General features: G+C 41.2%; 1 protein-coding gene across 2 annotated transcripts in view; it reads right to left on the reverse strand.

The window, feature by feature from the left end:
* ANO6 (anoctamin 6) overlaps positions 1 to 27,503 on the reverse strand; it is a 66,871-nt gene that overhangs the window by 26,346 nt on the left and 13,022 nt on the right. Inside the window, exons 1-8 of one of the 2 annotated variants that reach the window (XM_081022326.1) lie at positions 23,612 to 23,769; positions 17,295 to 17,374; positions 13,195 to 13,320; positions 10,273 to 10,338; positions 7,856 to 8,134; positions 5,707 to 5,820; positions 2,806 to 2,921; positions 1,489 to 1,623 (exon numbers count right to left, since the gene is read on the reverse strand). In XM_081022326.1, coding sequence (XP_080878452.1) covers positions 1,489 to 1,623; positions 2,806 to 2,921; positions 5,707 to 5,820; positions 7,856 to 8,134; positions 10,273 to 10,338; positions 13,195 to 13,320; positions 17,295 to 17,374; positions 23,612 to 23,630 — 935 coding nt within the window. In that variant the 5' untranslated portion in view covers positions 23,631 to 23,769. Of the gene's footprint in view, positions 1 to 1,488; positions 1,624 to 2,805; positions 2,922 to 5,706; positions 5,821 to 7,855; positions 8,135 to 10,272; positions 10,339 to 13,194; positions 13,321 to 17,294; positions 17,375 to 23,611; positions 23,770 to 27,503 lie in introns of those variants that run through there. The other variant, XM_081022325.1, reaches the window with a different exon arrangement.

Below are 27,503 nucleotides of genomic sequence, written 5' to 3' on the forward strand. Positions count from 1 at the left end.
TCTGAGATGTTGAGTAATTCAATGAACAAATTGCTTAACTCACTGCTTTCATAGTTCTCCCTGCATGCTATATTCCCTTAAGTTTCCACTTTGCAGTTACTTCAATAAGGCCAAAGTAGACTTTACATACAATAGTGCTTTTTACCATAGTGACCCATTTGTACAGAAAAAAACAAGTTATGGAGAAGCGATAACTTCTCCGTAACTCCATTCTCCAGGAAAATGACTGAGTGGAGAAACTGCTTAATCTTCTCCCATCTTCTGTTTCTCTTTCCAAAATGCCACCCCTCCATGTGACTTCTTGCAATTGCGTTCCAAACACATCTTCTGTATGTAGACTGCAGTAACTTATCTTTCATTGTTCTTCGGCTACAATCCTAAAACCCCTTGTGTAGCATGGCCCTGTTGATTTCCGCCTTTATTTTTCCCCATCACTATTTTGTGTTTTATTTTATTATCGTTAGCATCACGATTTTTAAAATTCATAAATCAAACTAATATTTATACGGGTTTGTGAGTTTCAACAGCAGATTTTTTCCCACTGATTTCAGCTGAGAGTTGTATAAAAAGAACTGCTGAGATTTCCCTCTAAGCCTATGGTATGCCCAGAAGAGAGGATCTGCAAAATATATTACTCTAGAGAACTATGAAACAAAGGAATAAGAGCAGAGGAAAAAAATAAGTTTGGGAAATGGGTCATAGATGATAGGAGATTTGTGGGGCATTACAGTACCACACACTGAAGATTAGCTGGCCTTAGCATACTTTTCACATTGAATGCATACCCTTCAACATTTCTCTGATGACAGATGTCCCATTCCATAATGATAATTTTACTATTTATACCCCACACAACTTACTGGGTTGCCACAGACACACTGGGCAGCTTTCAACATATATTAAAACATAATAAAACATTAAACATTTTTTTTAAAAACCTCCCTGTACAGAATTGCCTTCAGACAGCTCAGGGGTTCAGATAACGCCATAACCTCCAACATTTATCCAATGAAAATAGGGACATCCTAAGGGAAAACGGGACATTCTGGGATCAAATCAGAAACCAGGACGGCTTCTCTAAATCAGGATGTCCCTGGAAAATAGGGACACTTGGAAAGTCTGTGAATGTGGTTCCTCAGTAGCAAAAGAGGTGGCAACTTTTTCTAATCTTTCAAAATATGTTTGAACACTTAAACAATAACTTGACCATTCGTATGTTGTTATAAAACAACAAACAGTGCAATCCTATACATGCATGCTCGTAATTTAGGCTGCGGTCTCAACCCCACTGACTTGAGAGTAATCCCCATTGAATTCTGAGTCGATATGTTTGAGATTGCACTGAAAATCCTACTGAGTTCTGCTGAACTCTGGAACAACAAATTATTTTTTGGGTATGGTCCACTTAATGACATTTGGATCTTTATGCTGGATCATATGCATGTTGGATCATATCCAATGTGAACGACATGAACTGGTGCAGGTTACCTCCAAGTGCAGTTGTCCTTCATGAAATAGCCATACAAAAAGCACCCGAGTCCAACAACTGCTGCCAGGAGTAACATCTGAGTATAGAATCCTAGCCAGGCAAAATAGATTCCAATTTTCTCCCCATAATATTTCCTGCAGATAAAAACACATATTTAGAAACTATGAACATTTCCTCTCAATCCAATAATTTGGGGAAGTGAGAAACTCCTTATACTTAATGCTGACATGCATGGATCATTGTGTACTGCCATCAGTTTTGTGCTTCCAGATTCCTTAAAGCAGGCTTCCTCAACCTCGGCCCTCCAGATGTTTTGAGACTACAATTCCCAGCATCCCTGACCACTGGTCCTGCTAGCTAGGGATCATGGGAGTTGTAGGCCAAAAACATCTGGAGGGAAGAGGCTGAGGAAGCCTGCCTTAAAGGAATTGAACCTTGAGGCCTCATTTTCTGTGTTTATGAATGATCTCCAAGAGCATTCAGAAGCAGCGATGCCATCTTTTTTCTTTTGCCCTAGCAAGTTTAACAAGACACTTCCTGGCACAGAGGTACAGAAATAGAAAATACATTTTGTCTTTTAAATTTCTGCTTGTCACACAGATGTTAAGAAACCTTGGGAACCTTGTCCCAAAGGAACTCTATCAGAGCACCACAATAACAATTTCACTTGTGTTAAAATTTGTATAATATCCACAGTTGGATTCTCTACTAATGTGAAACCTCCTTATTTTGTAATTATGCTGACGTGTAAGCCTGGTAATTTTTGGTTTAGGGCTGTTTTTATAGCTTTTGCTTAACATTTTTTTTTGGGGGGGGGGTTTAACATATTTATTTCATTTTTTAGAAACCTGGTTTCAAAGATTTCCATTTATGCTACAGTGTTAGGGATAAGGTCAATTATAAATATCAAGAAACAAATAATTCAGTTGCATGAAAACTGCAATCCAATGCAGTCTTAGACAATGACTCAGGAGTAAGCCCCACTGAATGAGAAGGGGTATACGGTGGATAGACATGCATAGAATTGTGCTGCAAATTACATGGCTTTGAGATAACTTCCAAGTGGGACCTTGGTTTTCTTATTCATTACACAAATATATTTAGGCATCTTGAACATTCTCACAAATATGTAACCAGTAGATGATTATATAAAATCAAACTGTCTCCAAGGAACATCAAGAGAAACAAATTAAGGTGACTTGACTAAGCTACCTGCACTCTGCATGTTTTCTCTACAAATAATGATTATATATGGAGCAGGGAGGGATCACATTAGAAGAGGACTTTCAGCCTCTCTCATGCTTGTCCATACCTACCTGACAAGATCTAAGGGCTGTAACTTGAAAATATTTCGAGGGTGAGCCCATTCTCTGTACAGCAGATACCGTTCATTTGGACAGTTGGGATCCTGTGACTTGTAGTTGAATCTTGACTGTGAAACAGAGTATTGAGTGGATAATTAAAGAATTCCCACCTCCTTGAAGGCACAGTTCATGTCATGCCTTTTTAATGTTAGCTGTTCTTCAGTCCCCTGCTCAAAAAAGGAATCGCTTCTCTTGTAGCGTTTGCAGGGCCTACCAGGAAATGCCTGAGGGTCAAATTACACCATTTTTCATTTAGAGGAAACTACAATCTGATGTTTTATCATCATCATTATTTTTGTAATGCTGCTGCTGTAATGTGCCGCAGCAGTCATAAATGATTTCCTGGTAGCTGCTGCAATTGACACAGAAGCTTCCCACACTATGCCGAAAAAAACCACAGAGACGGTTAATGCTGCCCGTTTTGACATGTGAATGTCTGAGGCTATTTCTAGCTTCCTCTGAATTATAAGAGATATTAAGTAGAACAGTCTTCTTCAACCTGGTGCCCTCCAGGAGCTGCTGGACTCTTGAGCTCCCATCAGTCCCACTCAGCGTGGCAAACGGTCAGGGATGATGGCATATCCTCCAAGTGCCCTGATTTCCCATGGACAGCCCAGGAATTACGAAAGCCATCCTGGCTTCTGATTTGATGCTGGAATGTCCCTATTTCCCCCTCCAGTGCTGTTGCTGCCAAGCTCAGGAAGGAGATTGAGCCTGCGCTCAAGCAGTGGCGGCAAGGGAGCATCTCGTTGCCTCTCCATGGTCTTTCCCTGGCTGCTACTGCCAGCCTCCTCTCTTGAGGAGAAGATGCTGTCATACCTACAGAACCGCCTCTCCTGATATGCCCTGCGGAGGACCTTAAGTGTCCACAAATAACAACACTTTGGAGGTTCCAAGCCGCAAGGTGGTTAGATTGGCCTCAACTAGGGCCAGGGCCTTTTCAGTACTGGCCCCGACTTGGTGGAACGCTTTGTCACAAGAGACTAGGGCCCTGCGGGACTTGACATCTTTCTGCAGGGCCTGCAAGACAGAGCTGTTCCACCTGGCCTTTGGTTTGGACTCAGTATGACCCTTATGTTTCCCTCCCCTTATGGTTTTGATTTATGGACTACTATTAAAATGAGGCTGCATTTTAAATTATATTTTAACCCGTATTTTAACAAACGGGGGGGGGGGGTTGTTCCTCCCCCCATTATGTTTTATTGTAATTTTATTGGTGTTAGCCACCCTGAGCCCGACTCTAGCCGGGGAGGGCGGGGTATAAAAAATATATATGATGATGGTGATTATGATGATGTCACTGAGGCCCAGCACCAAGTGATGAATCAGTGTCACACTAGTTGCATTTTATTTTTTATATTATATTTATTTATTTTCAAAAAGTGCAAACGTAACCAAAAAAAGAAGGAGAGCGAAGAACAAAACATGTGAATCACAAAACACCGCAGTCTAGAAGGGCAAAAGCACAAAGATGGATGATAAAGCATTACCTCACGAAAAGATTCTGTTTACAAATAATAAAGATATATAAAATTAAGAGTTTTCACCTTTGAGCCATCGTTACTGAAAATAAAGGTTTCATAACACCAGTTTTATTTCAGCTCAAAGAATAGTTGACAACCTTGGGAGAGATGATTGCACTAGTCAAGGGAGAAAGCTCTACTGTGAGTCTAAGCGGCAAAAGCTACCCGCCACAAGCATGGGTCAAACTGGCATCTCTGAGTTAAAAGAAAGGAGGGAAAATGTACACGGCTAAAGAATAAAGCCAACTCAGAGCTCAGGAATTCTATTTCAAAACCAACATGGAAGATATAAAAAAAACTTCCTGAAAATAAAGCCTGGGTTTTCATCTTTTGTTGCAGCTTGAAAATAAGAAAACGTATAGAGAAATAATCCTATTGTTTCTTTGTCTTATTCACTGAGGTTTAAAATAACCATTTTACTCCATCCGAGTACTTTTAAAAGGTTCAGAATCTTCCTTCATATGACGCTAAGCATAATTACTTTTGTTATTTGGTCCATGGGCCAATATATTCCCCAATACTAGATGGTATTTTGCACAGACCGCTCTAAATATACATAATTCTTGTAAAGACACTGAGGGCAAAAGCCAGGTAGTGACTTTGTTAAAGCTGTGTATAAAATATATACTGTATTTTTCAGTGTATAAGACTGTATTTTCCCTACATTTTTTAAGTTTAAAATTGGGGGTCGTCTTATACACGGAACGTTGCAATTAAATATTCTTAATTTTGGGCTCAAAAATAGGGGTCATCTTATACATGGGGGCATCTTATACATGGAAAAATATGGTATATATCACTTAGTGTTTGTCCATTTTGCAATATTCCAGAAAATGTATTGTTTGTCCACTGAAATAGCTGCAAAAGAGACAGGCCACAATTTGGCATACAGGGTGCTTCCAGACTATGATTTTTGGGTGTGATTTTGGGTGTCAATCACATACTGACATATTCAGGTAGAGCAATTATAATTGCTTTGGTGATGTTGTGCAACAAATTCACTCCCCACCCCCAAATCAGGCTTTTTGTGATAAGCGAAATGCACTGGAAAGTGTATGATGATAATTCCTTGATGAAACATTAATATTACCTTCCCACAAACAAATCAGAATGAATGCTAAATACGTAGTTAATTTTTTTTTAGCCTCCTTGCAGTTTTTGCACAAGCAAATCAGGATGAATGTTCCACAAACAGCTAAAAGGCCAGCTAGTATTTTCTTATTGGCTTCTATAGAACCTTTTGTATCATTGTTTCTAGGATTATTTATAGGATTGCAGGGTTGTTTCTTTGGTTTTTCAGAAAGGCACTTTTTAAAAATATTGGACTTACATCATGGAGCGGAAAAGCTGCTTTGTAGATCCCAGAGTCCAGTAGCTTATTGATTCCAAACTTTCTCACGTTGTCTCTTATAGCGTATTCCCCACGGCAAAGAATAAAGTGAACCTGAAAAACCCCCCAAAGTTCTTTATTAATGAAGAATCAGACCAGGATAAGCTCAGGGGACATCTATCATGTGGCAGGAGTGTCTAAAATTATGCATTGTCTTGATCAGTGGTCTCCAACTAGTCCAGACCAAAGACCCACCGCCGACTCCCAACCTGCAAAAGGGGACCGACTTTTACAAATTCACTTCTGATGTATACTTAATAGTGCTAATCAGGCACATTATTAATCCTAAAATGGCAGTTCATGGAGCAGTATACATAGTGTTCCTTAAGTATTACTACTAAATGAAAACCACTGAAGTGGGCAAGTAGCCTGAACAGATATTCTGAAATGGGAGGTAGGTTTACGCTGTGAATCAGGGAGAAAGGAAATGGAAGCAGGAACTTGGCAAATGGACAGAGAGAGGCTTCTCTGCCCAGCAAGGAACTTTCCTCCTGACTCAACCCTACTTCAGGTTGCAGTGAATGGAGTAAGGGTGATGGGGCACCCCTGCTCCTTCTAACTCTTACATTCTTCAGCCAGACTCCTGTTGTCACTTGCAGAACTGAGCTACCCACCACAAGTGTCCCGATTTTTCAGGGACAATCCTGGAATTACGAAAGCCATCCTGGATTCTGGTTTTATCTTGGAATATCCCTATTTTCCCCACCAGTTCTACTCCTGCTGAACTTGGGGAGGAAGATGAGATGGCACTTGTCCCACAAGACGGTGATTGTGGCTGCAATGGAGCATCCTGTTGCTTCTCCATGGCCTCTCCGTTGCTGCTGCTGTCGGTCTCCTCACTTGGGCAGCTTGCAGACGCTGCTTGAGTGTGGGCAAGAGAGACTGTAGCTGCTGTGGCCAAGCCCTGTGTGATGCACCAGCTTTGAGGGGCAGGCAGAGGGCAGGGCTGCCCTGGGCAGGAAGAAAGGGGGAGCAGAGCAGAGCACAAGGAGTCTTGACTTTTTTTAAATAAAAAAATGCTTTGTGCGTCTGCATCTAATGTTCGCCTTTCTAAAGTTTATTTATTGGTGTGTGCTTTCCTTTTTGTAAATCTACCAAAATTAAAATTAAAACTGGAATTAAGGAGTTTTCTCAGGATGGGAACACTTCTGAGCTAAAACATTTGTGATTGTGACAGAGTAGTTTTCTTGAAGGCACAGAAGCTGCAGGGGACAATATGTGTAAGTCATGGCCCACAGCAAGCATAGGCAAACTCGGTCCTCCAGATGTTTTGGGACTACAACTCCCATCATCCCTAGTTAACAGGACCAGTGGTCAGGGATGATGAGAGCTGTAGTCCCAAAACATCTGGAGGGCTGAGTTTGCCTATGTCTGGCCCACAGGCTACATTTGCTCACATAACTACAGTCATACCTCAGCTGCTTCAGGTTGCACGTTTTCGGGTTACGGATGTGGCGAAACCCGGAAGTACTGGAATGGGTTACTTCCGGGTTTGGGGGCTCACGCATGTGCAAAAGCACTAAATCGTGCTTTGAATCACAACCCGCATGTGCCCAGACATGGCGCTGCGGGTTGCGAACGTGCCTCCCGCATGGATCACGTTCGCAACCCGAGCGTCCACAGTATGTATTTGATAAAGACCAGGAAAAGTTGTCGGAGTAAAAACTCCCACAGCAGAATGAGCCAAAAGTTCTCATTTGAACCAAAGTCAGAGGAACATGGGAAGTTACCTTATACTGACTCAGACCATTGGTCCATGTAACTCAGTATTCTGTTCGTTGTTTGACAGCAGGCTTTCCAATGTTTCAAACAGAAGCATTTTCAAGCTCAACGTAGAGACACCAGAGGGTGAACTGAGGACCTTTTGCACAACAAAGCAGGAGTTCTCTCCCTGAGATTTGGCCCTTCTCCAAGTAATGAACCTTCTCCAAGCTACAACCCATCCCCAGAGACTGATTGTATGGTGCAAAACATTGTTCGCGCATTGTTTGGCTGGTCTGATGCTCAAAACAGCTAGGGAAAAAAACCGGCCTAGATATTTACACCAACAGAAAGTAAATTCATCCTTATGTAAATGTTGGGAACTTACTATCCGGCTCCTGGTTGCTGGATTGAAGAAAGTGTCCTTGTCCTGTATGTAAAAGTCTGACAAACGGTCGATTTCAAATGGCGCAGTGAAAAACTCCTGCTCTGGTTTGATGATATTTTCATCCACACTGAAGAATCTGCTAATCCACTTAAATGGTGAGTCACGGGTTTTCAGGTCATTGGGTTGCAGGGGCAATTTGATGTGCATAATTTCAGCAAAGCTGCACAGCAATTCCCAAGGTGCGTGCACTTTTACAAATATAAGCTTTTCATCCACAACCTGCAGTGAATGGATATTCATAGATAAAATTTCATCACTGTTTTAAGCCATTACCAGCAAAGGACTACCCAGGGACATTTTTGGACAAACTCAGCTGAGAAGTTCTCCTGCACTTGACACACCAATAACAGTAGGAGCATCATAAGATCACAACTGGAAAGGTGGTGCTTATTTTTTAAGAGTGCAAGGCCTCCTGGAAGTCATCATCCTCCCCTAACCTGGCATACTATTGGTTCTTCGGGGATTAAATTGTGAATAGGAAAGATTGGTGTTCAATGAAGAAGTAGCTATTTCCTGAGGGAGAGCCAGGAAATTTCTATTTCAACATGGCTGCTTGTCTTTCTTACAATACTTCTATCCTTGAGCTTGGGTTGCTGTCTGCTAGGCATCCATGCACACACAGAGAGATGGATGGAGAGGGAAAGAGAAAGAGACCATGCAGCGTCCAATATTGCTTCTCCTTCTGCATCCCTCATCCCTCCAAGTAGGCCTGAGAGAAGGGAAAGGAAGAAGATGCAAAGAGGTCTAGGAGTTTGCAGGTATGCATGTGTTAAGTGTAAGGTAAGTCATGAGGACTTTACCCATCACTTCTTCTGATGATTCAAAGATGATCAGAAGGTATGGTAAAGATACCCAGAGGCACTTTTTGGCTTTATTGTTGTTTCATTGTTTTGAGGCTGAGACCTGGCATTGAAAGTAGATTTGTGAGTTTAAGCCCTGGCACAAACTAAGCTCCATGGAAAAGGAGATATAGGTTTTCACTGGAGAAAAGTGTCTATTAAAGGGACAAATAACTGTCTTGTTTTAAGTCAATAAATCCATCGAGCATGTTATAAACAAAGTTGTATAAAGAAATTCTATTACTAGTTGTGATTACAAAATTTACCTCTGAGGGCAAGGTTGCTGTTTCTAAATGTTTTGATTGATGAACAATGCCAGTTGATGACACTAGCATAAAAATGACATACGGTCATAAATATGACCAAGTTGGCTCTAAAGCTTGATTTGCTCTTGATTTTTATCACTTGCCACATGTAATATATGCAGCTGACCTTCATTGTCCACAATATAAAATATCTGGGAATTGGTAGAGGCACTGTAAATTGTGCCGGTTTGAAGAGGGGTAATTTTTCTCTCTTCGGCTTACTATATTTCAGCAATATGGGTGGATGGAAATCTGAAAGAAGGCATGATTGTTGTGCATAAGTGAGAAACTCTGCAATTTTTATCTGATTTTTTTTCCTTAAAAAAAGGTGGAATAACATAGGGGGTTGGAGAGGCTGAACCATATCACTTCATTTCTAGCAATCGCAGAGTCATCCCATAATAGACCAGCAAGTGCAGAAACAGAATGAACTTCTAATAGTTATGCAGGAACACTAGAAGGAGCAGTTGACAAGACAGAAATACTCTGCAAGCATTACAAATCTACACTATTTCAGATAAAAGCAGATTAACTTGCTGTGGAGAAGGTACACTATGAACCAGAGCACTGACTGTGTTGCAGTGTGCAGACAAGAGCTCTTGCGTAAGCTGCTTTTCCTCTTCATTTCGGTGGAAGGGACAGCACCATTAAAACATAACAGAAAAGGCATGGTTCTCCCATGGTGAAAGTGCAGGCACCTCTCTTTGCTGTAACATTTGAGACATTCTTTTGTGCAACTAAACCCACTTCAAACCAAGTGTTCTGAATGTATTGATTTGCCACACACACCTGAGAAATAGAATACAGTGGTACCTTGGGTTACATACGCTTCAGGTTACAGACTCCACTAACCCAGAAATATTACCTCGGGTTAAGAACTTTGCCTCAGGATGAGAACAGAAATTGCGCAGCGGCGGTGCAGCGGCAGCAGGAGGCCCCATTAGCTAAAGTGGTGCTTCAGGTTAAGAACAGTTTCAGGTTAAGAACAGACCTCCGGAACGAATTAAGTACGTAACCAGAGGTACCACTGTATATATAACTAAGAGGGAGTTGAGTTTCCCCCCGCCCACTATTGCCGGATTAAAGAGAGAATGGTGTGAAAAAATGCAAGCACCTGGATAGATTTCAATGCCACTTCCATACAAATTCATTTTCTCCCCTTTTGATGAAAAAGTTCACACTTTGCCAAAAGTACAAAGGAAGCTGCACTCACCGAACTTGTTGCTTCAAGCTGCAAACCACAGTTTATCAAGTTAGATTCATATGCTAGCCTCTTCCTCTGTTGAAATCGATTGAAAAATAGTTCAAGATTTTATTTTTTCCCCACGAAGAGCATAACAATTCATATTCCCAACAGAAATGCAACAAGGTCTTTGTGCAAAAAGAACAAATCACTGTGTTTAACTTATCATCAAGGAGCTTTAGAATCTGGCTTTCTTTGCATCTGTTTCGCACATCAAAATATTAAGCTGCACACACGATGTAATGAATCCATACAGCAAACACATGTATATGTTTTAACATGTGTGCGTTCTATAAGCACACAAGTCAGGGAGCTGGCGTTGGCTATGGTTCTGTGAATATGCAAGGTGGCAAGTATGGGTTTGCCACTGAGTGCGAAGCAGGCATTTTTCTTACAAACAGACATTGTTCATAAAACAGAACAAAAGTAAATATATAACAATACTGAATTTTAAGAGATAATTCCATAAATAACACAGACCACATTTTCAATTCATAGAGTCTGTTCTACAGGTCAGTTACATTCAGTGTGAGACACTGCTATCATAGGAATTTTGAGTTTGGGGGAGAAAGAGGTGGGTGGGAGAGAGATGGGAGAAAGAAAGAGGGTCATGATCTTTCATTCTTTTGCATAGTGCATGTTTGGAGTTTTTGCATCAGTGTCACATGGATAGGTTCTTTATTTATTTGTTTGTTTTTGTTGGCAGTGTGAGACACTGGAGTGCCCAGAGCATGGCTGATTGCATTTGGTTGACTGCAGTGAGGTTTTTTCATGTGTGCAAGAGGGTGGGGGTTGTTGGGTCAAATTAGTCATACCGATTCACACTATTGTTTTATAGGACCGGAAACGAAAGTTTTCTCTTTGCGTTAAAGAAAAGTGTTCAAACAACTTCTCAATTTGTCAAGCAGCCAAACTAAATTTGAATTACTGTATTTGAATGGTACAAGTGAGTCAGTAAAAGACTATTTACTTATTCAGGTCCTGGTAACTGGATGTTCTCTGGTCTGTATCTCATGATAAATCTACAATACACTGAGCCACTTTGTAGAGTGGGTTGGCTCATGCAGTTCTTCTGTCCTTCATGTAGTCTGTTTCATTAGCTGCATCTTGGTTTGAGACAAGCCATGGATTGCAGTATCATCCAAATCTGGCAAGTGCTTTGCAGTTATATCCAACGAACTATCCTGCTTTGGAGCGAGGACAAGTGTAAACCATAGGTTGCCAGTTCAGAGATAATGATGGTATATGCCAATGATATATGCCAAGAAGAAAATACTGTAGCTAATTAGGCTTGCCATGTAAGAGGAAAGAGAGATAGGGGCGAGAGAGGAAGCACAAGCCTGAGGCTTGGTCATGTAATGCCAAACCATGGTTTAGCTTGGTATTACATGGGATCCAACCCTTTGGTTTTATCTTTTTATTTTATTGGGAGGGCTCCACAAGCATTATATGTGTTATCACTTCCCTGTTGGCAATTTGCTATTAAGTCCAGTTTAGCTACCAGAATCAGAATCAGAATCAGAATTATAGCATCTTAAGAGAATTCAGTGTTAATGGGGCAATGACCACAGTTATTGCAGTCAAGGGGCAGAGACTAAATAATAGCCAGTAGAAACTTTTAAGATTCAGCAGCAATGTTCACACAGAGCAGTGAGGAGGAGATTTTCATCCTTTTATGCTGATCATTGTAGCCTTTCTGCTGCTGACTTTAGTGCTGAGACAAGGTCCCTACAGTCCTCAGAGGCTGACCACTCTAGGCAGAAGGTGGAGGTGCAAATCTCCCTGCAGTCATCAGCAGAACAAAAGAAAGTTTTCTCTGTCCACTACACACACATGCTCCAGATAAGGGGTTCCTTAGCTCCCTATCCCGGACTATCAAAAGTGAGTAACGGTAGTAATTAAAGGATTTGTACAAGAACTGGGGTTGCATATTTTGGAGGACAAATGCATATCATAGTTTGCTGGTTTAAATGTAAGAGGAAACTATGGTTTGTGCTAAAGAGAAAGCACTTAATCAAAACCAAGTATTTGAGGAAAGGAGAGAGAGAGGAAGAGGAGATGCACATGAGTACAGGACTTGTTCCTCTAGTCCCAAACTGTGTTTCAGTGTTACTTTTGAATGTTACTTTGAAGTTATGAAGGATAAAGGGTAAAGGGGACCCCTCACCGTTAGGTCCAGTCACGGACGACTCTGGGGTTGCGGCACTCATCTCGCTTTATTGTCCGAGGGAGCCAGTGTACAGCTTCTGGGTCATGTGGCCAGCATGACTAAGCCGCTTCTGGTGAACCAGAGCAGTGCACGGAAACGCCGTTTACCTTCCTGCCAGAGCGGTACCTATTTATCTACTTGCACTTTGACGTGCTTTCAAACTGCTAGGTTGGCAGGAGAAGGGACCGAGCAACAGGAGCTCACCCCGTCGCGGGGATTCGAACTGCCGACCTTCTGATAGGCAAGTCCTAGGCTTTGTGGTTTAACCCACAGCGCACTCGCGTCCCTGTACGGAACTGTACGGAATGCATAACTTTTAAAAGCTTCCTTTTTTCATTCTTGGCCTCAGTCCTCTCTTTGTGGCAAGCGCTCAGAAAAGTAACCGAGCATGCCAGCACTAAGTACATTTGAATTCAAGGGATAATATAGCTTTCAACTACGAGAAATAAAACCCAACTGGAAAGATCAAGACCAAAAAAAAAAAAAAAAAAAAAGGCCAAGGGGAAGAACAGCAAATCCTCTCTTTGTTTGAGATTCTATGAATCAGCTTTGTGGAAAAGACAAAAGCAAAGAAGGGAAGGTACACCTTTGGAAGCTGCAATCACTAAAAACAGATGCTTCACATTGCCCATAATAGTGGAGCCCCCAAAAACAGCAGCATAAAACAAGAAGGCAAGCCATACCATTTGCTTCTTCTGAAAGCTCCTCTTATGTTGCTTTTTGCTCTCATCTTCATATGCTAAAACAAAGTCGATTCTTCTTTGGCCATCATTAAAGTAGAGGGAGTCAGGTTTCAGATTAAACTCTGCCTGTAAGGAACATATCATACCTTTAACATTACAGTGAATACTCTAGCCATCTTTACATACTAGAGTGAAAATTCCAACATACCATCATACAGAACATACCCAGCACAGCTTTGATAAGAGACTGTGGACTCTCTTCCCTTGGAGGTTTTTAAGCAGAGGTTGGATGGCCATCTGCCATGGATGCTTTAGCTGAGATTCCTGCATTGCAGGGGGTTGGACTAGATGACCCTGGGGCGGGGGTCCCTTTCAGCTCTACAATTCTATGATTCTAAGTTCAAGAAAGTGCACATGTATGGTCAATTGGATCAGCAGAGCTCTGTAGGAAAACGTTTGGATAACATCACAACATACACGAAACCTATGTGCAGCCCCACAAGGTGTAAAGATTGAATTTTAATCCAATACATGCTGAAGAAATTTTTTTTTATATAATGGAATGAATAGTCTACCAAAGCAAAAGCCAATGGAATGCATAAGCTTGTCGCTGCAGATCTTGGAAGCAAACATTGATCTGAATATTTATCTCAAACGTGCACTAAAGCTTCGCCTAGCTGTCTCAAATATGCATACTGGCTTGTGTGTCTCTGTTTGCTAATGTGCCATTGGATGGCTTGAGCAAAAGGGTCACGCTATTTCGCTGGAAAGAATTGCTACACATCCTAGACAAGTGGGCAAGCAGGGTAGGGCTGGCTCTGATTTATTACGTGCTGTTGTTTTACCCTTACAGGTAGGGAAATGAGACTGGAAGTCATGGCTTTAAAAAGTGAATAAATCTGCAGCTGGAGCCAAGGAATCCATCCACGGCTTAAATGAGCAACCTGGAAAAGAGGAGGCTGAGGAGAGATATGATAGCCATCTTCAACTATCTGAAGGGCTGTCACATGGAGGATGGATCAAGCTTGTTTTCTCCTGCTCTGGAAGGTAGGACTTCAAGTTGCAGGAAAGGAGACTCTGCCTAGACATATGGAAAAACACTCTGACAGTAAGAGCTGTTTGACAGTGGAACAGTCTCGCTTGGGAGGTTGTGGACTCTCCTTTTAAGCAGAGGTTGGATGGCCATCTGTCATGGATGCTTTAGTTGAGATTCCTGCATTGCAGGGGGTTGGACCAGATGAGCCTTGGGTACCTTCCAACTCTAAGGTTCTGTGATTCTCTGATTCTAACCTCATGGTCTGAAGCTGGGAATTGGTCTAGTGAATTGTTCAGTACTGTGGGTCCTTAGCTCCCATAGAAGAGGTATTATGGGTGTGCAGTGACTAACAAGCAATATGAACCCTCTGAACGGGATAGGCCTTTGGTAGGATCCAACAGGGCTCTTCTTAGAATCTTACAGGATTTACCCTTCCTATTATTGCCCTATAAAGAGAAATGGTTGCACATCTCATGCTTTCTAAGCAGTTTCAAAACCTGATACCGATAAACACTTGAGTCAGTACAATATTATTTGCTAGACAGAGTAAATGTTCAATGTTCAAAGTATCTATGTAGCACTAAAAATAAAACAATTCAATCTGTGTAATTGCATTAAGTGGGACTTCTTTGTAGGCATAGATCCATATTTCTTGTTTCTGGTTAAAAAGATACTAAGAAGATACCAAGAACTGAAATAATTTTGTACTGTTGGAAATCCAGCCAGATGTGCGAAAGGATGGACTAAATCCATAAAATGCATTTAGTGAAGGATGCTGTATAGTGATTTAAGATGTCCAAACTCTCTTACATACTCAGGACCGCTATACCTTAAGGACCATGTCTCTCATGTAATGATCTCAGGCAGGCAAGCAAGCCCCAATAAGAAGTAATGACTCTCTGGCAGTTTTGTGTTATGTTTATTTACAAAAAACACATCCAGAGCATGGCTTCTTGCCTGCTTGCATTGATGATAGTTGGTCAGTCTGAATCTCCGTCCCTTTCACAGCAGGAAGGACACCAAATTCCCGCCCTTCCCCTCTTGCCCTTCCGTTGTCCTCTGACCTTATCCAGTCTCCTAGAATGGGGATTGAGAAGCTGGCCTTCCCCCTCCACACTTCCACTTGACACACTCTCAGTTGTCTGCCTATCTGCTGATTGCCTAGCAATGCTCTGGCTGCCTCCTAACTCTCCCACTTTTTAAGAGCTGACAGTATCTTCTTCAGGAAGGGGGGGGTCGAACTACCCCTTCTTGGCTCTGTCAGCCAGTTCTCATCTGCAGAGTCTCTCTCTCTCTCTCTCAGCTCAGTTTCTGAGTCTGCCTCTTCCTTCACTTGGGTGAGCCATGTTACTGACACCTTATAGGAACTGACCTTGACCCTGCAATCATCATCTGAGGCCCTTGTTCCTGTGCTTCCCCCATGAAAGGTCTGGAGGGTGGCAACACAAGAGCGGGCCTCTTCTGTGGTGGCTCTCCATTTGTGGAAGGCTCTCCCTAGGGAGGCTCACCTGGTGCCTTTGTTACATTTCTTTAGGTGACAGGCAAAAACATTCCTCTTCTCTCAGGCCTTTGGCTAATGAAACTATCTATGGCCTTTTAAACAATTGGGGTGGGGGTGTTATGGTTTTCACTTGTTACTATGGTATGCATTTTTGTGGTTTTATATTGTAAACTGCCCTGTGATCCTTGGGTGGTATAGGAATAATAATAATAATAATAATAATAATAATAATAATAATATCAAGTTACTTTAAACTCAACCAAAACCCTAAGGCCTCCTTCCACCTTTCACTTCCATTTCCAATTTGGGCTTATAATGTGCAGTACTTGCTAATTACTCATGTATTATATCAATACAGTCTTACAACAGTTAATTGGTAATGTTACTGAATGAAAAGAGACCACATAATCTGTTCTAAAACTAAAGCACTGCATGTTATTGACATAGTTATTCCTGAATAATTAACCAGCTATTAATTATCCTAAGAACGTAGAATTAGCACGAATGTTATTGTGTACTTCCCTATGTAGCCCATGGGGGCCTTATAGGGTTGATATTGTGCAGCATAAGCAAAACAAGATAAAACAACAAAGCCTGTTGTGGCACTTTAAAGACTAAGTGGTTTATTGTGGCATAAGCTTTATTGGGCAATGATGCAGTTGGTTTTAATGCGATACATCAACATAGCTGAACCCTGTGAAAGCAAGGCAGTAATTGATCATACAGTACAATTAATTTATTTTTCTTTACGTAATTCTTGCATGTGAGTGTCTCTATTCTCATTTATATTCCTCTTAGTGCCATGGTTATCAGTATTTCTGGGATGTTAACTAAGACTCAGAGGTCAAGGGTCAAATACAATGGGGTTCATCTTCAGTTCATTGCTTCCACATCTAATTCCCTAAGCCTGCTAGCACATCCTTCAGAAATGAAGATTCTGAAGTCTCACTATATTCTTCAGTAAAGGGAGATCATAGAACAAAGCAAAGTGTCATGTGAGAATGGCCCTGCAAATTCTCCTTCTCTTCAGGCTCCAGACTTCTGAGGAGTCTTGGCACAGTGTCTCCAGTGTCCTTGCAAACCCCTGTGTGACTATGTTTTCCTTTCTTCTGCCACCACTGCCAAAATTGCTGCCACAATAATACTAATTATTGTTCTCCTTGCCAGAACACAAGCACATACACTCCACTATTTCTCTGATGAATATAGAGATGTCCTATTATTATTATTATTATTATTATTATTATTATTATTACCCCACCCATCTGACTGGGTTGCCCCAGTCACCCTAGATGGATTCCAACATATATAAAAATGTAATAAAACACTAAACATTTTTTTTTAAAAAAAAACCTTCTTTAGACAGGGCTGCCTTCAGATGTCTTCTGAAGGTTGCATAGTTACTTATCTTCTTGGCTCGGGGGTCACATAACTCCATACCCTCCAACATTCCTCCCATGAAAGGGGACAATATTCCACAAATAGTGGTGGTGATGGGGCCACCACAGAAAAAGCTTTGGAGAAGAAAGCAAAGATAACAACATTTGTCGAAGTAGCACCTACCCATTCTGGCTTATGCAGTGGTTGCTGGCCGGGCATTGTTCCATAGCTCTGAAAGACATCTTGTTCCACTTCTTCCAAGACTAAAACAATACAGAAGAGACGGTTTAGTTACAGCCTTCAATTTTGTGAAATCTTCTTCATTTTGGGGTGAAATTCTCAGCTTTGCCCTTTCATACCTACCACTGAAGTTAAGAACATAATATGCTACATTATGTTCATGAACCCAGATTATGTTCCCACATCAGTCTCAGTTCCCTATAAATATATAAAGCCCAATTTTGCTTTAAGCCTGCATGGCCAATGATAAGAGAGCTGTAGTTCAAAACATACGGTCAGGACTATGTTGGTTATCCAGTAAACGTAGTTTTAAGAACACAGATGGGCAGTCATCCCCAGGAGACTTTTTTGAACATAGGTGTGCCTTCTGGAAACATTATTGTACTATAAAACGTGATGTAAAGGTAGATAAAGCACATTTATCTTACAATAAGATTGATGTGAAACCAGTGATATAGTTGTTTCTAACAGGATGAATTTTTAGTTTGGCTGCAGAGTTCAGTGAGCACGCTAGTCCTTCATGGTGAAAGTTTGTGGTAAAATAAAGGCTAGATTTTAAGCAGTGCTTTTTTCTGGGGGTACACATACCCCTAAACATTTTTTGAATCTAAGTTTGGCCTCATTGAGGGGCAGTATTTCAATATGAGTAGGAAAATGAGAGTACCCCTAAACACACACACACACACACACACACACATATGGGAAAAAGCACTGATTTTAAGTAAGGTATGTGTTCAGTTTAATTCACATTTGGTATCTTGCTTGAGAAACAGATTCTCTTAACTCTGGGCAAGAGTAAAAATAATGCTGCTGTTTTTTCTGAACCGTAATTATTTCCAGACGGCTAGTCTTTTGCAGCAAAAACAACTGAGAGTCCAGCAGTACTTTAAATACTTATTGTGGCATAAGCTTTCATGGATCACAGTTCACTTCCTTCTTTCCCTTCCCTGCTCTCTCTTTTGTGAATTCCTCCTTCCTTCGTGAGTAAATCACAGGGCAATATGACTCATCAGAGTTTTGGTTAATTACTATTGGCTCTGCATTGCACTGGAGAAAATTTCAATTTACTCTTAAATTTCCACTTATTTATTTATATCTTCATATCCCATGGAGACAAACGAAGGATAAACAAGAAAATATGCAGATCATTATGTAACAAAACACCCACAGAAGATGGCAAGGTAAGGGTTTAAACAGGCAATTATTAGGCATCAAGATTTGGTTTGGGTCCATATTTGGTAAGGGGAGGGGTGCCTCCTAGTCCACCACAAAACTATTCTATGTATCCTACTCAAGAGACACAAAACTGAGAAAAGAGCAACAAGCATGTGAGTCCAATGTGTTTATTCCCATCAACATCCTTCCCACAAACCACTGTGATTAGACAGCCACAGTGAAATAATTCCCTCTGATTAAATGCCCTGTGTCCTTCACAGTGGGCTATCCTTCTCCTCACCCCTCTCCCCCGGCCCCAGCTTGACCAATGACATTTCCTATTAGACTGGTTTTGCTTTTTTGCAAAAGAAAGAAAGAAAGGTCTGTGGTGTTTTGGGTTTTTTGCAAGCAAGGAGACAAAGTGCCACAAGGCTTAGGGGATTGTGTGGGATAGGGAACTTGCAGAGAGCCTACCACATCTTGGGTACCCCCCCCCCCCGAAACACTGAGGCACTTTGAGTCATATAAAGCATTAGCAATTGAACTTGCTTTCAAAAATACATGCCCTTTGCAACAGGTCAGTGTGTTAGCCTTAGGCTGCAGTTATAAACACCCTTATGATGGAGTAAGCCCCACTGCACATAGTAGGGCATCTGAGAAAACATGTGTAGCAAGGATAAGCAGCAATTTTGCATTCCCTCTTGGACAACCCTCCAGAGGTCACATCTCTGTGGTACGTGTGATCAGAACAAGAGGCACACCCCACATTTTCTCTCACACATACACAAAGTGCGCACTCGCACAACACATACCTCCCCCCACATGCACACACATATCAGGCATGTAAAAGTCTCACTTTCCCCCACCCCAGCAATTAGGGATGGACAAAAGCATTTCAGCGTTTTTCAACCCTACTTGCCAGAGGGAAGTGTGTGTGTGTGTGTGTGTGTGTGTGTGTGATCTTCACAGAGACTGCAGGTAGGGAAGGAAGATCACATCTGTGAAACAATCAGGCTTCAAAAAAACAGCCTACCCCTGGCACCCGTTGACGTCTGTTTTCAAATCCATTTGCAGCACCATTTTTGGTAGGGGAAGATGCTCAAACTGTGGCAGGGAATGAAAGTCCATACACAGCTGTGATCTTCTCCTGAAAATATACCACCACCACTAAACTTCAAAACAGTCTTCTGTTTCCAGTTTCCTACTGCTGGTGCACAGGTGTGCATTGTTAAACACTTGTGTTTGTGTATATTTACCTGCAGCACTGGTGTAACATTATGTAACTTTTCACAGTCATAGTTCTTGATAACACTATGCAATTGCTGTCACAGCATTTGAAAGACTGAGCCATAATTCACACTTTGTTTTAAAGGAAAGAAATGTAATTGTCCATGAAAAATTCAGACGGAGGGACTTCGCATGCAATACATGGGAGCTGTTATGCACTTGCTGGGAGAGTTTCAAATGCCCAAAGGGAATACCTCTGTTGTGGAGATATGAATAGTTCAGTTGGTTAGACAAGGTGCCGATAACACCAAGGTTGCAGGTTCGATCCCTGTATGTGACAGCTGCATATTCCTGCATTTCAGTGGGTTGAACTAGGTGATCCTCATGGCCCCTTCCAACTCTATGATTCTATGAAATAGTGTAGCTGGTTTGATATCACTTTTAGTATCCCACATAAGCACCAGGTACTTAAAAGGCTCAAAACATTGACTTAAGACATAAATTTGCATATGCTAATATATTTGTGTAAATTTAGATTTTTGAAGAAATTATGGTTGTGATTTCCTTGCCCTTTGCAGTCTGCCCAGCCTCCCTGTAAGTATTTATTTATTTATTTTGTAATTAAAAAGAAGAAGGAAAGGGCAGAAGATTCAGGGTTCAGGTCCTCTAGATAACAACCTAAAAACATCCCAGTGGACACCCTGTGTACCAAAATGAGCTGTGGAGAGGGGAAGATTCCACCAAAGTTTGCAGACATTTCAAATCATGTTTTAATTGATATGGCTTTTTCCTGGCCTAGATAAAATTTCTTGAAATTGTGTAGAAACTACTTTGCACAAAGGGACATGTATAATAAAAACTTGCCATGCGAACTGGGCAGAAACTATAGCCTAGTCTAACTTATAAAACATATCTAGGATTAGATATGCAGGTTGTGGCAACCTACTCTTCATATTGTTTAAGCTTCTTAACGTTTCTTTCAGAAGTGGATAATTCCATTTCCTGCCTGCTATTGTGGGGGTGGTGTCGTATTTCCTCCAGGGAGGGAAACAAGAAAATATTTCAAGGAATTTTCCGCCAACATTAAATTTCAAAAATATGAGTCATAACTTAAAATGTTGGTCCTGTTCAATGATCTCAATTAGTTGGCTCTCAAACCAAGAGTAAAGTTTGGTGCAGAAGTGGGAATTATAGTGAGACCTTCAAAAGCGTAACATTTTAAAAGCCTCCCCCACACCCTAAAAAGGCATTCAAGGAGAAACCTTTTAGTGATTATATAATATAAACCATGTGAAATATACTCAGAGTCGCAAAGTGATTTCATGCTCTTTATTCAGCTCATAGTGGTGAGGAGGAATGAAAGAATGTCCCCTCAAAGTATCTGCTTTATATACATTATTTACACAATGGGCTGCACATGATTGGCTAATTCCGGAATTCTACTGTAAACCAATCAGGTTGTGGATTCACTTCTATCTGGAGCATGAGTGGGTGGTTCCTGCCAACCAATCATACTGCTGCATTGTTCTAGGACCAATCAGACTGCTGCATTCTGAATCCTATTGTTCTAGGACCAATCAGACTGCTGCATTTTGGATCCTATTGCTCTAGGACCAATCAGACTGCTGCAGTTTGGATCCTATTCAACTCAGTACATAACACCATGAATCTTAAAAATGATCCTTGCAGCACTGCAGAATATCCACAGTATATTTTCCACTAGAGCTGTTAAACAATTGCTATCAAGTACTGATTTATTTTTTTTAAGGAAGGTAAACTGCTTCTGTGAAATGTGAAAACTTTTAGACACCTAAAGCAACTTAGGCCACTTTGAAAAAGACATTATTTTACTCCACCACCCCTCCCAGAAACAACAGTTGGTAGCTCATGTTATATATTCAGTGGTCTGTGTTTGCCTGAGCTTGAGTCTGGACTAAGGATTCTGAGCTCCTGTGTTCTGATTTGATACATGTTGTCCAATCACAGAACATTTCAGGATTTGGATCTCTGCCATTGGCCCTTGAACTATGAGTCGTGATTCGCAGTTTGGAAGTTTAGACAGCCAATCACATTGGGAATCAGAGCTGTAGGTAGATGATCTTGTGCCCCTGGCAGAACCATCCAGAACCCTAGCCACGGACAAATTAGCTCTTCTTTCTGTCTCTCCTCCAACCCCCCCTCCACTCATTCAATTCATTCTCTATTTAAACCCTTTTCTTATGAGGCAATAATCAATATTTTTACAGTGGTACCTCGGGTTAAGTACTTAATTCGTTCCGGAGGTCCGTACTTAACCTGAAACTGTTCTTAACCTGAAGCACCACTTTAGCTAATGGGGCCTCCTGCTGCTGCCATGCCGCCGGAGCATTTCTGTTCTCATCCTGAAGCAAAGTTCTTAACCTGAAGCACTATTTCTGGGTTAGCGGAGTCTGTAACCAGAAGCATATGTAACCTGAAGCGTATGTAACCCGAGGTACCACTGTATTTATAGACATATTTATGGACATATTTTTAAGCTGATTTTGCAGGGGGGTGGTGGTCTGCCTGTGTCCCTGGCAGGGGCCCACCTTGCCACCCCCTAGTTATGGCCCTCTTGGGAGTGGGAGTGGCCCAGGCTTTCAGAAGTGTATACAAGCAGTTGCTTTGCCTCTGTTTCCCAGTAACAGTATGTAGTTCAATAAAGGTTCTTGCTGTTATCACTGTGTCTTGCCTTGTGGGAACCCACCCACAGGATCTCATGCATTTCATCATACCATGTGCCAAATAGCAGGGGGGAAAGCTTAAGTGGTGCAGAAATATGTATTCTAAAGTAACACCAAGGTACCCTAGGAAAAAGGTGAGAGAAGATAAGGGAGGGGGGATTAAAATAGCAGACCATTGAAGGTGAGTCAGGGCAAAACAGAAATATGTCATCTCCACCATCCCCACCACATTAAAGTGGCCCCTGGGATTTTGTTATTTATGTTATGGCATAACGTTTGGTTCGGCTGTAAGTTTGCACTTGACAAGAATGTTAAACATACATGCCTGAGCCTGCTTCATACTAGAAGCTACTCTCTGAACATGACTCAAAGTTCCTATCCCTATTAGATCACAGAAACTGCTACTTTAATTATATCAAACGTGCCAAGAACATGCTTGGAAAGGATGTATGTACTATTAAGCTTCACCCTTGAAGTTCAACAAAGATTTAAAACAATGAAAAGCTACGTGGAAATCTCCCTAGATTAGCATTAAGGCATGCTTCAAGCAAAAATATACACGTAGAAAAGACAAAAATTGCTTCTCTTTCAGGCGTCCCTTCTTTTTCTTGAAACATTGAACATGCCATTGAGGAAGAAGGTCTGCTCTAAACAATGTTGGAAGGGAAATATCTCTTCTTACGTTACAGAAAAATCTTCCAAATGCAATCTGATATTTAATTGAATGTTTCTATTTATTTATTATTCAGATGCTATGTGATATGAATTAAGAACTCTGCATTTCTCTACATGACTAGTCTTTCCCTTCTGCATCCTTCTTTCCCAGGCTGTTTTCCTCAGTTCGGCCCCAGTGGTAAGCAGTGTAAATATTGCATGCTTAAATGTATGATTAACAAACACACATGAGCAATTTGTCAATTACAGCTCACATTATGACCTTTCTGCTGCTTAACTTACTACTGTTACTTCTGCATCTGTGCAGCAAGTTTTATGGATTTTGGATTGAGTCCCTTCAAAAACCGCTTCCTTCCATATTGTTCTCTGGAAAAATCCCACCACTCCATCCCCCTTGAAACTCCTGCATATAACATAAAAAGGTTTGCTGCCTCTCAATCAAGCATGAACTTTCTTCTTGAGCCTTCCATTCTTTACAGTTCCATTGGTTGTTTTTCTTACCTGGCTGCTGTTCTTCCATGTGGCTCCAGAATTAAGCTCTTTTGGCAGCACTGGGTGGCTGGTGATGTGATTCACTTTTGCCGATTAAGAAGCAGATTCCTACACAAGCTACGGCTGCTCTTTCCTACCTTGTACAAGGACAACAATTTCACCTTGAAAAGAACGGTGGGAATGCAGGAGGAGAGAATGAAGCAAATTTCCTAAATGGAAATAGCAAGGTGTTTATTCTATCTCAAGAAGCTTTGTATAAATTCTTTCTCAGCAAGCAAAGTGTCCCAACATCTTGAAAAACCTGACTGACCGGATTAACATGGGAATATACCGCTCTACAAGAAACTGGGGGCGGGGAGAAGTGTTCCCAAATTCTTCCTTTTCAGTTACAGAGCTCAGAAGAATTATGATAACAAGACGTAAGACTGGAAAGTATACAATGTAAACTCTAAATGACAGTGCTCTAATTTGCCACCATCTAATCCACATGAAATCAATTAACAGTGGACACAGCATACTCAAAGACCAGTGTTTTTTTTGTTTTTGCTAGCATGTGTAAAAGAACACTTATTCTCTTTTGATTTAAGGTTTCACGCATTTGGGATTGTCCCCCCCCCCCCAATTTGGACATAAAACAATCAACAGATTATATTTGTAGCATGAAGAAGAGGCCCTCTCTCCAAACAATTTAAGACTTGCAAGCTTTTTCTGCACAAAAAAACTAACAAACATGGCTGGGTTGGTACCACTTTACAAACATGACTTGCAAATATTAGTAACACAGTTATACCATATAGCCAAACAAGTAAGCTACAGTGGTGCCCCGCAAGACGAATGCCTCGCAAGACGGAAAACCCGCTAGACGAAAGGGTTTTCCGTTTTTGAGTTGCTTCGCAGAACGAATTTCCCTATGGGCTTGCTTCGCAAGACGAAAATGTCTTGCGAGTCTTGAGATTTTTTTCCGCTCCCCCCCCCTTTTCTAAGCCGCTAAGCCGCTAATAGCCTTTTAGCAGCTAATCCGCTAAGCCGATAAGCCTTTAATAGCCGCTAAACCGCTAATAGCGCTAATCCGCTAAGCCGCTAATAGGGTTGCTTCGCAAGACGAAAAAACCGCTAGACGAAGAGACTCGTGGAACGGATTAATTTCATCTTGCGAGGCACCACTGTACTTTCTTCTTCTGACAATGTAACATTGAAGATGTCTTTTTGAGGCTTACAATGTGGTTATGTCCTATAGTGTTTTTATTTCCGGACAGAAATATTTTGATAGGCTGTTATTTCCCCTGCAGGAGACCAGGATTCAAATCCGACTTTATCCACTGACCTATTACGTATAAGCCATTGTGTCTCAACCACAATTTCTTATCTGTAAAATGGGAATCTTACCTAAATTTCTCATATTTGTGAAAAACTATAAGATGAAGAATTACAGAATAAGTTGTTGTTTTTTAGTATATGATTCAGTCCCCCCCCCACTCAAAAAACTCTGCTAGGTTTGTGGGGGCTCCATTCCCTTTCCCTTCTTCTCTCTTCCAAACCAACTATGGAGATTGTAAAATTGCATATGGTGGCAAGAATTATTTAATGGTGACAACTCCATATTGTTCTAGTTAGTGCACTTTCAATGCTCTTAATTTTTAACCATGGTCCCTGTTCTAATATACATTTGACTATATAGACGAACACTGGTCAGACAGTTGCATGGCTAATGTATAAACACATCCTGAGTTCTAGAAGTAGTGATGTGCTTCTTCCTCAGTTGCAACCAGAAATAATGAAACACTCTGAGATAAGCTACATAACAGGCTCTGCACTCTGAATGGGGGCAATTGGGGCTATTTGAAGCTGACTATGAGTTTGTACAGTTGACCTGGGGGGAATTGCCATGATTTGAGGAGAATATTTTGATGAATGACACCTCCGTGTCCCACTAGACAGGCTGCTTGGATGGAACAATTCATCATATTTCTCATATGCTACATGCATCATTTTTTATAGGTATTATTGTATTTGGAAAAGTAAACCTGCCAAAAATAATGATTACAGCTGCAAGCAAACTCAGGGGCATTGCTATGGGAACTATCTCACATTTTAGATCCATTTAAATGGTTATGGGTCAGGAAACTGTTGAATAATGTATCTGTAAAACAGATCTACACTTAGATGCTAACCTGCCAACAGATATATACACAGAGGAAACCACTGCAGCACAAATAAGATGAAACAGCTTTTCTTTCTGCTGTGCTACAGAGCTTGGGATTAGCCGCTGATCTTGACGGACAGCTTCCCTCTGCTCAAGTCCTGTGTATGCCTGATATAAGATACAACAGAATCAATAATCAAAACCCCAAATACAAACCCTTTACACATTCTGCTTGGGATTCACACGTTACTAAATCTATTCTGCAAACCCATGGCAACCTTACAGCATCCAAGTACATTGTTTATACTTAATGACATTTTCTCACAATAAAATGGGATATACCCTGTTGCGCTGTGTTGTTTATTTGAAAACAACAACACTTTAGGCCACTTTTGGAGGCATTTTCCAGCCAGAGTGGTTTACAAACACAAAACAGCATGAAAAGAAGACAGTAATACAAAAAGTTTAAGCTTAAGGTTCTTAGGGAAAACTCTTCATAAAAAAAACACCCAAAGCCATCACCCAGCCAGTAAAACATTACTCCTAGAACAACAAATGAAAAATAGATGCTTCAATGTCTTCCAAAAACCCTGAAGCATAGTAACCTTGCACAGATCTGATGGAATGGAATTCCAAAGTCTTGCAGGCACCATAGAGAAGAACCTCTCTTTCCTGTCGACTTCCACCTATGCAACCTAAAAGGTGAATATGTCAGGGAGCCTCTGAATCAGATCCTAAAGTGTGGGCAGGATAATGCAGGTGGTCCAAAAAGGAACTCGGTGCCAAACTGTTTAGGGCTTTCAAAGTAAAAAGCAGCACTTTAAATTGAGCCCAGAAACACATCAGTACCTATCACAGCTAATTTAACAATGATGACTGCCTAGCCTCCATGGATTCTGGCACATGCTGAGTTTCTGAAATGTTTTCAAAGACAGCAAGCCCCTTGTGTTGTGCATCACACTGTGGCAAGGTCAGTTCTCTCCAGATAGGGCTGCAGTTTGTGTACCAGCTAAAGATGGTGGAAAGCACTGCTGGCCACTGAAACACCACTTGGTTTGAATCCAGCAGCACTGCCAAATGGCACGCTTGGCCTTTATGGGAGAGGTCTCAGACATTCACCTGAAGGTCCTGATTTTGATTTTGGTTTTAAAAAGTGGTGAGGGAAGCTAGTAAAATTATGAACAGTGGATTGATTGCATTCAATTTTTGTATGAGTCAAGTTTAATGCCGGTGGCTACAAACAGCAGAGCTTCCACTTCCTGTGTTCTAAACATGCTCATGATGTGCATAGCTCAGTTGGTTAAAGTGTGGTTCCAATAACACCAAGGTTGCAGGTTTGATCCCCATATGAGACAACAAATATTCTTGCATTGCAGGGGGTTGGACTAGAGGATCATCAGGGTCCCAACTCTACATACAATCTGTGATTCTATGGCAGTGGAAACTTCATTTCATCTTATTCCTTTCCCGTGTTTTTTCTTGCAAAATCTCTGTTCGCAAGGCAGGTTGGCTAAACGATCCCATACCATCAGTTCTCATGATAGGGCAAGTTCCCGGACCAAACATAATAATTCTAGAATTAAAGTTTCTAAAAATTATCTCACAGTTATTGTATGTCAAGGGAAAGGCTATGTGTACAGATCTCCTTCTCTTGCCCTCCCTTGGTATATGTTATCACGCTGTTGAAAGAGTTCCGCTAGTGTGCTACAGAAACCTCATGAGCATTTGCTCTGCTAAGAAGTAACTCAGGTTTCCTTA

The sequence above is a fragment of the Podarcis pityusensis genome (assembly GCF_964106645.2).
Source record: "Podarcis pityusensis genome assembly, chromosome: 10".
NCBI lineage: Eukaryota > Metazoa > Chordata > Lepidosauria > Squamata > Lacertidae > Podarcis > Podarcis pityusensis.